At 36.4% G+C, this 15,024-nt stretch overlaps 1 protein-coding gene across 4 annotated transcripts in view; it reads right to left on the bottom strand.

The window, feature by feature from the left end:
- Positions 1 to 88: 88 nt before the first annotated feature.
- Positions 89 to 15,024, bottom strand: part of LOC108691859 (catenin delta-2) — a 62,775-nt gene continuing 47,839 nt past the window's right edge. For 3 of the 4 annotated variants that reach the window (XM_018199792.1, XM_018199794.1, XM_018199795.1), the window contains 8 exons: positions 14,222 to 14,347; positions 11,698 to 12,317; positions 10,688 to 11,075; positions 7,328 to 7,641; positions 6,524 to 6,827; positions 6,258 to 6,396; positions 5,575 to 5,725; positions 89 to 2,198 (listed from right to left, as the gene is read on the bottom strand). In XM_018199792.1, coding sequence (XP_018055281.1) covers positions 1,899 to 2,198; positions 5,575 to 5,725; positions 6,258 to 6,396; positions 6,524 to 6,827; positions 7,328 to 7,641; positions 10,688 to 11,075; positions 11,698 to 12,317; positions 14,222 to 14,347 — 2,342 coding nt within the window. In that variant the 3' untranslated portion in view covers positions 89 to 1,898. The remainder of the gene's footprint in view (positions 2,199 to 5,574; positions 5,726 to 6,257; positions 6,397 to 6,523; positions 6,828 to 7,327; positions 7,642 to 10,687; positions 11,076 to 11,697; positions 12,318 to 14,221; positions 14,348 to 15,024) is intronic. The other variant, XM_018199793.1, reaches the window with a different exon arrangement.

A 15,024-nucleotide genomic window follows, 5' to 3' on the forward strand; every position in this document is an offset into this window, starting at 1 on the left:
TTATATATTATAATTATATATTAGATATATATTTGATTTAATTTTTTACGTATAAATATATTTTCCATAAATTATCGAGTTGCGTAAAAATTGTGGATGATTTTCTCTTTAAGTCGCCAGTGGCGCTTCTTCGTCTTTACTTATTTATAATACTTACATAGACACACCTAACTTATTCTTAGCACAGTACTTCGCGATGATCAGTATACGCTCGCGCCTTTTGCTGCCGCTAATACCATCTTAAAATATACACTTAGGGCTTATGTGTGTATACGTGTATACATGTACGTGCGTATACGTGTGCCGTGTTTATAATATATTTATACGCAGACATATATGTATGTATATATATTAATTTAGAATTGTGCAATGAAGGTATTAGAGCCATTAGTGCGACTACTGCTGCGGATGTGGTTGGACGTCGCTTTCTCTCTCTTTCTCTCTTTTTTTCTCTTATTCTCTCTCTCTCTCTCTCTCTCTCTCTCGCGCTGATAACTATTATCATATATCAAGACTGCAGGTGCATCTGCAAGTGCGTTCTCGCGTTTGCCGGATCTACTCAGTGGACTCGTTCGCTGCCTCTTCTCTCCTCGCTACCGATCTCGATCTTTATTATTCCGACGATGAAGGTTCTCAGACTCCGATAAAAATGCGTCAAGGCCAGCTCCCTCAAGGTCGACCAAGGAGCTCCTCTCGCAATTCATGTATACTTAATTGAAGTGTACCAAAGAAACGTTTCGATTATATCTTAGGCGCGTCCCTTTGATCTCGACCCCTTTCTCCTTTCCCGGCTATTTAAAGTTCGTGCCGTTATAACAACGCCGTTTGTATATGCGACGCAGGAGACACCATAAAGAAAGGGATTTTTTCACATCGTCAAAACTAAGACGATTATTTGCGCGAATTATCCTGGCGAATGTGATCGAGGTCGGTTTCTTCCGGCTTGATTTTCGGCTTCCGCTTCAATTCGAATCCTATCTTTCGTTCAATTGTCACATTGGTAGCGTATCCTGACTTGCGAGCATTGGAAAGGATATCGTTTCTCCATTCCTCCACTTGTCGATCCGTTAATCCGCTCGTTCGTCTAATAATTCTTCAATCAGCTCTATATACACCTTCGTGCGTAGTTCTATCTCAAATAGATCAATATACACCTCGTTTTCTTGAAAGCTGCCTGTCTTTATCACCCTAAGTTCAGCTGCCATTCGATTAACTCGACGTAGTTAACTTCCTGCGTTATTCCCTCGAAATTCTTCCTAATCATAATATGGACGTCTTTCCAATGATAAAGCGTAATGTCTCGTCGCTCTTCCGCCGCCATCCTTCGGAAGTGTATAATTCTCCAATTTTTAATAATACTTTCACGCGTACTCTTTCGACAATATTCCGAGCACAACGCGTACTCGGGTTTTTCTATTATAGGGGGAGGCCATCAAGGTTCCCCAAATCTCTGTACTTCTCTCGTTTTTCAAATAATCCCTATATTCTCGATATCTCTGTTTTAATATCCTGCAACAAACGCTTCTCTCAACTCGCCTATGCTCAGCCAAATCGACCATAACGTCATCAATCGGCAATCTTGATTTCTCGCGAATCCGGAAAAGGTGCCCAATAAATTAACGAGTGTCCGTCTTGCAGTCCCTTACATCGAGCAAAGTCCCAAGTTTTAAACTCTTCCTCCGATCCCTCGTACACCTTCAATCCTCCGAAATTTTACGGAGGCGTCACTTCGATCCCGGAGTGGAGGACATGATCCCTCCTATACACCTCCGCTACATGGACAGGTTCGGAGACGGAGGCGACAGTCGCTCGACGCGGCCGTGGAGGGACGCGACGAGGCCATGATTTCTGGCGAGGTCCTCCCGGCGGTCCCGCGTAGGACCCGCTTGTAGGACCCGTTATACCCAGGAGTCGCCGGCGGCGGCAGCAGTCGAGCTCGGCGGTGGCACCTGGTTCGCCACCGTCGCCGCTACTGACGTGGCACCGGTACCGTCTGGTATCATCCCGACGCCATCCGGCACCCACTGGCCACCCCCGCCGCCGCCTGGTCCAGCTATGCCGCCGCCGCCCCCAGGTATCGCGGCGCCGCCGCCGACCTGACCCACCTGGCCACCCTGGCCCACCCCCAGCTCGTACTGTCGCTTCTTTTTCTTCTCCAAGTTAACTTGCGCGTAGAGCGGCTCACCGGGTTTCGGCTGCTGCAACACACACACAAGCCAACGGTTAGCCAACTGGTGGTCGCGCGTCTCTCTTGCGAGGGGGGGTGGGCGAGGGTGGGGGAGAACCGCGCGGCGCCTCGACCCTTCAGACGCTGAAAGAAGCTCACTTTGGGGTGGTATTTTATACACACTGTACCCTCGATTGTCCGTACATTCGCAAATTGTCGATGGAAGTAAAACCGAGATTGAGATTGGATTGGAATTTAACCAATCGAAGCAAAAGTCGAGATTGGTTTTCTTCTAGTTGGTTAAAATCCAATCTCAATCTCTAGTCTGACGGCTTGCATTGAATGAAACATTATTCTGATATTCAAAGTGTACTTTTGAATATTTTTTTACGATATGTACAGCCTTGGTTAAAAGTATTAAGCATCTCCACAAATTGTGTAAACATTCTATATTCAAAGAAAAATAAATTGAAAAATAGTTTTATTACTAAATAATATTTATTTTTATAATATTAATAATTTTAGTCTTTTATTAGCTTTTTATTAGCTTTTATTAGTCTTTTATTATCTCTTCTTTCAAAAAAATGTAATAAATTGAGAGCGTTTTGTACTTATAGCTAAGGCTGTATATTATTTAAAAAAGAATAAACGAATAAAAATATTATTTGTAATTTCTGTGTGTGTTTCTGTAAATTGTATGTTGATTTGTATTATGTGTTTCTTTTTTGTAATTATTCCCTATATTGCGGATAATCGAGAGTACACTGTAATGTGTAGGCAAAACCACGAAGAAGATGTGATATGTTTGGCCTTTATTTGCAATCAGGTATATAGGCTATCTAATATACATATTTTCAAGTAATTGTTCCTGTTTGTTACATTACGTTTTAGTATTCGGCTAAATACAGAATATAAATATTCCGACGGTGACGTGAGTAAATTCGTAGCTGAGATACACAGATATAAAGTCGCACATGAAATCGCGTGTGTTGTGTATACGTGTGTACGTGTGTTACAAAATATATAATATTTAATCTAGGAGGAGGTTTATTGTGCTTTTTTATGCACGGAATACGAAATAGGATTCTACAAACGCTTTAAAAAAATAAGTATGGATTTAACATCATGCGATTTATATAATTCTCACCGTGTTGATGTTTGCATAAAAACAATAGATTTAAGCATATACCAGGTGTAGATGTTTGCAAAAAGTGACTGGAATTGAAAATTTGTACTTCCTGTATAAAAATGAATATTATAAACATATGAAACAGTTTAATAAGGACAGTATTTATACTTAAATTTATATTTAAAAATACAATTTTATAATTTAAATAAAATTTATCTTAATTATTTTTTAAAAACGCTACTTATTGAAATAATTTTTTAACCAAATTCTAAATCGCCGCCAAACTTATTGTACACTTTCAAATACAAAATACTGTAAAAAAAATTTTGAAAATTTTTTCATAATTTTATTTTATTAAAAAAAATACATGTAACATCCTTAGAACCCATAGTATTAAATCTTCACATTTATAACATTTATAAGATGAGAATTATATAAACACATTAAATCTACACCCATATTTTTTATAGTGAATGTTCTAGTGTTACGGAAATGAAATCTTCTCTTATAAAAAGTCTTTCAATTTACATCATCAATAAGCTAAACAATTTGACGTGATTTTCCGTTAGGCTTCGATAGTATTGTCATCAAAATAAATTTTCATGAAACGGCGTACTAAAGGGATAATAATTTAGTACGGCGTGCGAACACCCATAATAATTATATTCTGTGTATTGTAATTTACGTATACAAGATTAATATAATCACTTCCTAAGCTTATATACAAAATCGGGTATACAGTACAGACTATATAGGCTACGTAATAATTTAGTTGTAAATGCGTGTTATACCTCACTATAATAAAATATAACTAAACTAGCAGGGCACTGGAAAAATGTAGGAAATCGAAATCGCTTCCTAGCTTGATACAAATGCTTTTTCTCTATAATTAATCGGTGTATGTATGAAATCACTTTCTCATTGTACGCTAGAAGTCAAAATAATTGCCATCGTTAGTGACGGTGTGAGAGTGTTCGTTTAGGCAGTGATCACGTCAGCCATAGCTCCTGTTAGTGTAAATTTGTGCGTTGTTCCGGAGACAAAAGTGTACAACATGATGCGAATATCTCGAGTATTCTCGCTTAGACCTAAAGTCGTTAATAGCAACACTGCTCGGTGCGTTCCTAAGATTACATTACGCGTTAGAGATCCTCCTCTCGCGCAGTTAGTTAAATTAAGTAGCAAGTTGAAAAATCGTTATGAAAACCGTGCAAAAAGTTTCAGGATTTAGAAAGTAGCTACGCGGTGTTATTAAAAAGTGGGAGTTTGGTCCGGTCTCGTGCGTAACTCGCGTGAATGTTGCGTGAAACATTTATGTGAATTCTTGTACAACCAGATTCGCATTAATCAACACGGTATTACATATGGCGATTAATTTTAATCTTTAACTCGACATAGTAACATTTATTAGAAATGTTCGTTCGAATTTGGAAAACGTTCTAATGCATACAATTTTTTGTTGCATCTATCTTACGGAAAGCGCGATAAAAATGGAAATCTTACAAGATCACTCAAACTGTAGGAAGACAATCATAAATCATGCAATTCGATCGTGTACGTTTTAGCACGCAAATTACAATGGCTGTGTATGTTCGATTAAAAGTTATGGAGTGATGTTTGTTCTTTTTGGCACAATCGATTGCGCCAAAAGTTGCGTCGATCGTTCTAGGTACATAATTGTGTCTTTGTCGCGTTTATATCACTTTGTGAGCCTAAGTAAACACTAACTACAAAGTTAAATATAATTATTTATTGGTGTACGATCCATCTGGTGTGTTCAAGGAAGTTATGTCAAAAGACTATTCTTAAATTCTAATCTGTATAACGACGCGAATATTAGAAAATTATCATGGCAACGAATCGAGATTAATAGAACGAAATACTTCGTCGGTCTTATGAAAGAAGTGATCAAATTAGTACATTTTTAATTATTTTTTTATTTTCACATTAAATAATTTGTAATGAATCAATTTAATAATAAGTACACATAGAGTGAAATATAAATATAAAAATGTAGAAAAATTTGTAAATCTGCGGTATCATTAAATGCGATTTCACATTTAAAAGTGAGATCTTTTTATAGTTATTTTTCAAAAATCGTTGCTTTTTTCTTATTTATTAAATATTAGTGAACTTTTTCGTAAGACCGACGACTCAGATTGCATATATAATGTGCACGTGTGATTTCTTTTCCTACGCTTCAAGTACGCTTTTTTCATCCTATGTATCTACGCGGCGTATATTTATTTTAGTGATGCTGTTAGTTATTATTACTTACTGATTGATATATAGTAGGTCGACCGACATTATTCGAATTCATGTTCGCTCGCTGGATCGTTCGATCTTCGTATCTTGTGCTTCCCTGGCTTGCCATCGGTCGATTCAGAGTGCTGCAATCGTAGCTGTACTTTAACGTAGAATCGAGTTGCCTGAGAGAAAAGAGTGAGGACTCCGCAGTAAATATCAGGAACTAAGTGAATTCACACGACAAAACGAATAAACCATAAACAAAAAATAAGCGGAGTCCCAGAAATCAAATTACCAGAAAATAATAAATTCATACTTAGAAAAAATAAATAAATTTAATTTAATGACGGTAACATATTAATTCTAATATCTTCAATATTTTTAATAAAGAATTGTAAATAAAACTTAGAGAAATAAAGTTTATTTACAATTATAGAAAGATAGTCAACTTATAATAACGAAAAATTAATTTAAAATGTTATCCTACTGTCTATATTTGTAACTTAATGTAAGTTTAATTATAAATACTAAAAAAATTAAATTTAATTAAATTTAATAATTATGTTTAAATTTAATTAAATTTAATAATTATGTTTAAATTTAATTAAATTTAATAATTATGTTGTCATCTCGATATTTCAATTATCTATTATTGCGGCAACTATCCTATATGTACCTAATTTTATTTATTGCTCCATTATGGGTGATAATTACCTATTAGCGTTGTTAGGTGAATTAGGCCCTGAATTCCTGGCGGCAACGGTTTTCGTGACGAAGTCTTGCTCCTTCCAGCCGTGCTTCTTGTACACGTCTCGCAACTCTTGATGTTGCCACATAGTAAATAGCACTTGCCCTAAAAATACGCATAAATAAAATAATTTCTATCTATTGATATAATGGCTGATTCATTAAATCGACTATTGATATTTTAACGATGTATATTATCGAATAATTATTTAAATTCGATTTCGAAATATTACCTGCAAATTTAAGAACGCGCGGCGTGTATTTCTGGCGTTGCCTGGTGATGTTCATCAGTCTATCGACACCGCCGGCATCGAGCAATGACCGCGAGAACTCGGCGTTCTTCTTGATGACCTCGTTTAGAGTCGCGAGCACCGCGGCAATCGTGTCGTCGCTTGTGCCCTGATCGTGCTGATTATTTCCAGACGGCAGCTTCTGGATGAGATCCCTCATTGCATATTTGCCTATTAGCTCCTTATTACGTTGATCTATCGCCAAGTTTCTGAGTGCGGTTGCGACCGCGCAGACTACTCGGTCCACCTAGTCACAGAAATATATAATAATAGATATTAATCGAACGTTTGTGGTCACAATGTTAAATTTTACTCATGTCACAGAGTTATAAATATTAAATATTATCAATAACGTATTAAATATACATGTAACTAACTTAAGACATAGATATCAGAAAATAAAAGATATTTTCTTGTTATTTATTGCAGTAAAATTAACAATGCATGTACTATCCATTAATAACTTTCTACAAACATTGGAATTTTTAAAGTATAAGATATAAAATTAGATAAATTGTTATATAAATACGAAATTAGAACAAGCGTCAGTTTGAGTAGTACTTCATACGGCTAATGGAAAAAACAAGTAAAGTAATTAGATTAATATTCCATTGAGGCATTCCAAATATAATCTAATTAGTTTAATCATTTATTTAATTTATAATTTAATTTAATATCTGCGTTTTATAAACGCGTAGATTCTCTTTGCATATTCGCTAAATTAAATGTTCGACACCATGTAATTACCTCCATTCTCAAGAGCTCCACTAATATAGGGAGACCTTTTTCCTTGCGTACGGCCGCGCGAATCTCGATGCTCGGCTGCCAGTAACAAGCCGCGAGATTTTGCAGGGCTCCGGCAGCAGCCTCCAACGTTTCCGGATTCGAACACGTTTGCAGAAGACTAAGATACGATTGGACCACTTCCGGCTGCCAGAGCAATTCCATTCCCCTGACTGGTTCGGTCCGCGGACTCGTCGTACGTGACGCGGTGGTTTCCTTTTGAACCGGCTGGCCATCCTTCTTCTTCTTGCTCCCGCCGAAGCAACCCAGATTCTCACCTAGAGCAGAATTACAGAGGATCCATATTAATAGCCGTCAGGGTTACATTGGGAATATTACGAAATCAAAGAGGCAAATGTCACATTGAGTTTTGATATTCGGAATCAGATTGATTTGTGTCCAATTATCGAATCATTTTCTATAAGATTCCTTATTCCGCGATATTTGCAACAGCAAGTCGGTGAAACATCGAGCAACATTGAGCGATATCGAGAAAAGTGCGATTCGCATATTCGTGTTCCTAAGGCGCCTGTTACACACTTCTAAATTTTCTAATTAACCTGCTAAATTAAACGAGCCATTTATCTACGTAATAAACGAAATTAGAAACGAAATTGTAAACCATATGCCAAACTTCGCAGCAAGCTCATAGAATTTGTTCATTACCGGTCAATTTTGTTTCGGAATTTTGGTCAATTTTGCAAATATATAGACAGTGTATACAGAAGTATAAATCATCGCTTAAGAACATAGCGGTTACAACATCAAATAAAAAGAAAAAAGAAATAATTATTTTTATAGGGAAAATATAAATTCATAACTCAATACATAATGTAAACGTAGTCGGCTTACGATCTGGCAAGGCAAAGCATGCAATAACTATGTCTTCGAACGGAACTAATTTACCAATGGAACTGCAAGAGGGGGCTTACCTTGACATAAACTGTATGCTAAAAAGATTGAAACACAGTTTAATCCATGCTGAACTAGGATTTATAAAAAATCTGTGTAATTCGTCAACGGAATCTCAAAATGAAAAAAAAAAAAAAATTCTTTTAAGTTCAACTAGGACATACGTATAATTAAGTGTTGTCTAAAAAAAAGAGAAAGAGAGAGAGAAAGAGAGAGAGAGAGAGAGAGGACAAAAACTCAACTAATACAGAGATATACAAAAATATACGGGATCGTCGTCGTGTATATACATTTTGTTCCCCTACTTCGAAAGTGACATAATTTAAAAAATTAAGTTTTTTAGAAAAACTTATTATTGGGAAAGAAAAATATATTCAGGTTATTTTCATTTTTAAAAATCATCTTTTTTTATTAGTTATAACATTTTATGTTCTACAAAATTAAAACAGATCCAGAAATTCCAAATGTTCTCCATAGAAATTTTCTTTTTATTTACAAAAAAAATGACACAACTCAAATGTATCATTCTTTTAGAAGATATTATGATCTCTTTAAAAACCTGAAGAACGACACAAGTTATTTGGCGGACGGATTGTGAAGTTAAGTTAGTTTATTTTGATGATTGATAAAGTAATCTTTACTCTTTAAAACTTTCAGAGAATCTCACTCTTCTGAAGAGTGAAATCTCACTTTTAAAGATTGAAAATTGAACTATTTTTCTATAATCGAGCTCATTTTTTATTCCTTAAAGTGAGACTCTAAAGAATTTAGATATCAAATTCTTCATTCTTGAGAATAACTCTAAAATCTTTTTTTTTTTTTATTGTAGTTGTGTCACGTTTGAAGTATAGAAACGGATTTCTGGACACACTGTATATATCCATCCGTCTTGAAACTAGTAAAAGGCAAATTAAATCGAAAGGATAGTCTGGGATGAATTAATTGCGGAAGGAGATTGTGAGTATAGTTGTCTATCTACAGCAAATCGTCTATCCTTAATTGCAACATTTTGCACTTTTCTAAATGCGTTATTTACGGTTTACGAAGCGATACAAATTTCGTCCTCGCGCTACCTCATCTCGGTAAACTGGCCCGGAAGTTTTAATCAAATTTAATACGCTATGTAAACTAACTATCTACAAACTACCGACTACGCGCCCGTAAAATATCAGCGGGCTTCGTGTCCGTAAAACGCGAGTGGGAGAATTAATGTTACAATTTCATTCGAGCCAATGTTACTTATTTCGAATAAATGTAATCGTAAATATTTCAACAACTCGCACGTAAATATTTCGAATGGTTTTTATGGAAAAAAAAAAATCTGAAAAAAACGTTCGCGCGACGATGTGATTTAAAAAATCGAATCAAACTCGACAATGAAAAAATAAATATAAACGTGTACTAAAATAAGAGATCTCGATGAATAGTTTTGTCTGAATTTAACGCGAGATAATTAACTGTTTTTAAAGGCCGACGTCGCGATAGTTTTGCACAATGGAAGAGTGTTTGTAACAGGGAAGCTGCATATCCCCTCCGATCTAATTTCATGGTTGGTTTAAGGGGTGAATCATTTACCTCCTCTTCTCACTTGTCCCACCCAATCTTTACACACACACACACACACACACACACACACACACACACACATACACACACACACACACACACGCACGCACGCACGCACGCACGCACACACGCGCACACACGCACGCACGCACGCACATGCTCTGACTGCAGCTACATGCATACCGAGGGAGACTCGTGCATGTGCGAGAAAAACATACTCGGTCCAAAAGCAACGCTCGAGATACCCCTCTATCTTCGCAATTTATTTTTCCCCGTAAAGTACATCATTAAATACTACGTTGCACGTTCACGGTTATCTATGCAAATTTATTGTACTTTTATTATAGAATAATTTCCCGACTGCACATTTGTCTTCGCGTCACTCTCGATACGATCGAGGAATCTAGCGTGGTTCAATTCTTCAAGAACTCATGAGAAAATTACTTTTTATTAATTTAATTAAGCTTAATCTGACTGAAAGATATAAAAACGCGTGTCGCGTTACCCAATTTCCATTTTTGTAGTAAAATTGAAATCTCTAATGCGAGATTTTTTACCATGTTTTATGTGTTAATTAGTCGTGATAAAAAAAAAGAAATGAAAATAAATTAAAAATAAGGTACACCTAATAAATTAAAACTATTTTTGTATACGTAATAATTCTACTTTTATATCTTTCGATCAGATTAAAAGTGCAGCTTAAATTTGAATTAAAGTTAGATTAATTCTCTCGACTTTTTTTCTTTTCTTCCTTCTTGGAGAAGGTAGAGAAAGAAAAGAAATATTGGCTGCTGTCGTGCATCGACTCCTTCAAACAAGTTCTCCTACTGCACTTCCTGGGCTCACCTTTCGCGGGTGCGGTGACTCTGTTCTGCACCGTGGACTGGATCGGGTGCTTGTCGTAATTAGGGTCTTCCACCTCCTGGCAACGGTAGCTCAGGTTCCTCAGGATGCACACACAGTTCTCGACGATCTTGTTGCCGATGTTGGACTTTTCGATCGCGGAACGCACGACGTAGAGCAGAGCGTCCACCAGACCTTCGCACTCGCGCAGGTTCTTCCGCGCGTACTCGCCCGCGCTCGATACGTTCCTCAGCACGCCTGACGCGTTTCTGAACACGGTGGACCAGCAAGTCTCGCCGCTCGACGAGCTCGGGTCCCAGCCGCTGTGAGGTATTATTATGTTGCTCACCACCATCGTCACGCCATCGTCGATGATCGACCTCTTCAAGTCCTGAAATCACGTGTTAAAAGTTAGCAGAAGTCAGAAGAACTGTTAGATTTCAAAAAAGCAATGTAAACCCAATTTCTTGAGTTATAAACAATATTTTATTATTTTTAACTTCCATAATATATGTTAATATGTAAATCGATCCATTTCCATGATAAAATTGCTTAGTTTCAAAGTAAACAACATCCATGTTAATGTAATAATTAGTAAATGATAAACTAAATTTAAGTCAAACTGAATACATTTCTTAAATTTAATTTTATTTTATTAACATTTTTAACAGTTAACTAAATTAACAGTTTTAACTAAATTAACATATTGAGTAGAAATAGTGATGATCTATAGGAACGATTAAAAATAATTCAAATTATATAGATATAATTTAACAATGAAACAATAATTTTATTTATTGAACGTTCAACATTCTGTATCAGAAATAAGGCCTTTGAAGTTTGAAATGTGATACATGAACTTTTCTTCATAAAATGACTTCAAAAATCAACTCCCAAAATATTAGACAGTACCTAAAAAACGCCCAATGTAAAAAATAGAAGACCACGAAAAATTTCTCTTTTTTCTAATTTTCCTAATCGCGCGGTGAAAGGACGCACTTCGAGGGACTCACTTCGCACGAAGATAAATTCCACAGCACTCCCGTGACAAGCTCCTTGACTTCCGCATCAGACGTCCGTCGCAGCAGGTTAATCAAGGACGGCACGCCGCCCGCATTCTTGATCGCGCGCTTGTTCTCATCATTCTGTCGTCCATACGACAGATTCCGCAGCGCGCCGCACGCGTTCCTGTATACGTCTGGATTGTCGTGGTCCAACAGCTGCACCAGCGGTGGTATGCCACCAAGGCTACGCGTCTTCTGCTTATTTGGGTCATCCATATAGCAAAGGTGCTGCAGATACGCGGCCGCGTTCGCCTTGATTATATTGTTGGGATTGCTCAGGAAGCCGATCACTTCGGAGAGATTCGGGTCCCGCCAGCGCATGGACTTCTGCTCGTCGTCGAGTGGACTCGCCATACCGGGCACCACCGGATGACGCGACTGCAGCCGTTGAAGGTGCACCTCGTCCTCGAAGATGCCGGGTGGCACAGCCGACGTGAGGGGCACTCCCGGGTGGCCTTCTTCGTAGCCGGGGACATCGCTCGGCACTGGTCCGACCCCCACGGCGGGCACGTATCCCACAGGACCGTATGGCGACGGTGACACGTAGCCATAGGCCACTTTACTCTCATCTGCAACGGAAAAGGCCATCGATTACTAATCTTGGTTACGATCTAATCGTTTTTATCGAAGTTGTTTTTATCGTCCAAGGGAAGCTTCATTCTCGAAAGCGCATAATTCACTTACGTTTATCTCTAGCGATAACTGCTTATCTTCACACTTGAAGATTCGAAGATATTAATGTCATCCAAGAGATACACATGTTGCTTTGGAAAACAACATATCGTATAAATTATTGGAAATATGACGAATATCGTTAATCATTTATATCCAAAATTTTTAGTTGCTTGTGACAATTTATGACAATTATTAATTTTAATTGCAATTTATGACAATTTATGACAATTATTAATTTTAATTGCAATGTATACTTTCTATTTCACGAATATATTAATGTTCCATTTAATTTCAGAAACGAAATGGACATTGAAAAAAGAAGCAATGTGGTTTCGAATTAAATTCAGGGAAAATTATATCACGGATCAGAATTAAAATATAATTTTGTCGTAGCAGATTAAATTAAGTCTCTTGTACAGACGTGCAACGTCTGTTTCGACTTTACGTAACAATCACGGAAAAAAAATAATGTCATTTTTCAATCGCATTTAATAGAAAATGGATAGCTTTAAGGATATGTTACAACTCGAAATTATCAAAAATTGAAAAAATTTTATAAATTCTATTATTATTATGTCTGAGAACAATTCTCTTATTGGTTTAAAAGTTATTTAATTTTTTTGCTTGAATCTTATGTCAAATCACAGCAGTACTTATTTGCAAATTTGATGAGGAAATAGCATTAGGAATTTAATCAAATTTTTCATGTATAAATATTCTTGCAAAAGTTCATTTGAATCCACTTACTCGTTTAAAAGTTATTTACCTAACTCTACAGCAAGTATGGTAATTGCACTGCAAGAGTCCCATTAAAAGCTAAATAATTAATTTGTTTTGTTTTTTGCAGTTGGTCTCAAGAGATGTTTATGAAAAAAAATCTTTTTACTGATATTGACTTTTTTAATTACTTTTAGTTGATAATGTATAGTCAAAACATTCAAGTACCATTTTTTTTTTATTCCCGGAATGTTAAATAAGGAGTAATAAAATGGTATTTAATATTATAAATTTAACAGTGTAGTACCACTTATATTGGTAACTACACTGTTAAATTCATAATGTCAAATTATACCAATTTAAGTTTGTTTTTAATTGTTTCTAAGTCACCACTACTCCTACTCAATATGTTATTAATTTAATTAAAACAATGACGTTAAAGAATTTAATTGAAGAAATTGTATTATTAAATTTGACTTAAATTTAATTATTTACTCAGTACATTAATAATATTTACTTTCAAACTATAAAAATTAACTGATTTTAACTTATATGGAAGTTAAAAATAACAAAATGTCATTTAACTCAAGAGAATTGGGTTATCATTGTTTTTTTAATATCTAACAATGTAAATAGCATTTCGGGAATCCGAACGTAGTCTTTAATAAGTCATATAAAGTCACAAACGAAAGTTCAAGAGGAGGGAATATTAATTCACGTTTTGATATTAAAGAAGTCGTTTAACAGATGGAAGGAGAAAAGGAGACCCACAGGGACACAAGTTAGATAAATGGTGGATGTGACCTCCACCATGAAGAAGATGTTGAGAGGGCTCGCCGGAGCCATCCATATTCCGCGTGTTGCCGATTCGATCTCGAGCGAACGTGGAGTAACGTTCAGGAGATAATCGAAGTGAATTATGCGGTATCCTCGTAGTACGAGGGAGTTTTTTTCCCACGTGACGCGATCTGATCGCAGTCGCGTGAACGCCCGGGTGAACGGCACGCTAAAATCGAATTTGCCAGCCGCCTTGGCGAACACGAGACTTCGGATCGCACTTGTTGCAGTCTGGTCCACCTACCATACTGATCCCCGGGACCGCCTGGACTTGGAGTAATGCGATAATGGTCCTGCAAAGCGGGGTTTAAGCCGGGGTCGATGTCGTTATAGCTACCCTCCACATAGGGTGCACTCTTGCGCATGTACTCTGCGGAAAACAGATCACCGTGTTTATGTTGTTATCGAAGATTCACTTGGTGCGCCATCTCTCCCACGAGACGTCGTAGAAATAAGATAACATCTTCGAAAGATAACGTCTACGTTACATTTAACAATCTCTCTCGGCGCGGAGGAAAAGTTTTGCTTAGAAATTATCATTTATTTTTGTAACTACTAATGCTAATTTTAAACTTTTAGATTATCTTATTTACAGGAGGTAAACAAAATAATGTGAAAATACCTGGAAAGTATTTATTTCATTAATAAGTCGACCTATTATTTCTCTTTAATACAAACTTCATTTTTGTTAGAAGATGCTCAAATGGTTCAATGTAATGTTATGTCATTCTTCTAAGAATATTTTCCAATTGTTTAAAAGATGTTGGAGGAAAAAATTTCTTATTCTGTTTCTTATTCTACTCTCCAGAACTCACAATGATGTTTGGTGATATTTAAATCAGGCGATTGCGCTGACTAAGAAAAATGTTGAAATTTTAAATGTTTTAATTTGAAGAACAGACGAATCTTGAAAAAATAGAGTGATTTTAAAATGTTTTAAAGGCGAATGAGGACAAGTAAGTAATGTGTACTTCCAAGATGTTCACATTATTTTATCTATCTCCTGTATGTATATATATATATATATATATACACACACACAGATAT

This window comes from Atta colombica, unplaced genomic scaffold (assembly GCF_001594045.1).
Source record: "Atta colombica isolate Treedump-2 unplaced genomic scaffold, Acol1.0 scaffold53, whole genome shotgun sequence".
NCBI classification, from domain to species: Eukaryota; Metazoa; Arthropoda; class Insecta; order Hymenoptera; family Formicidae; genus Atta; species Atta colombica.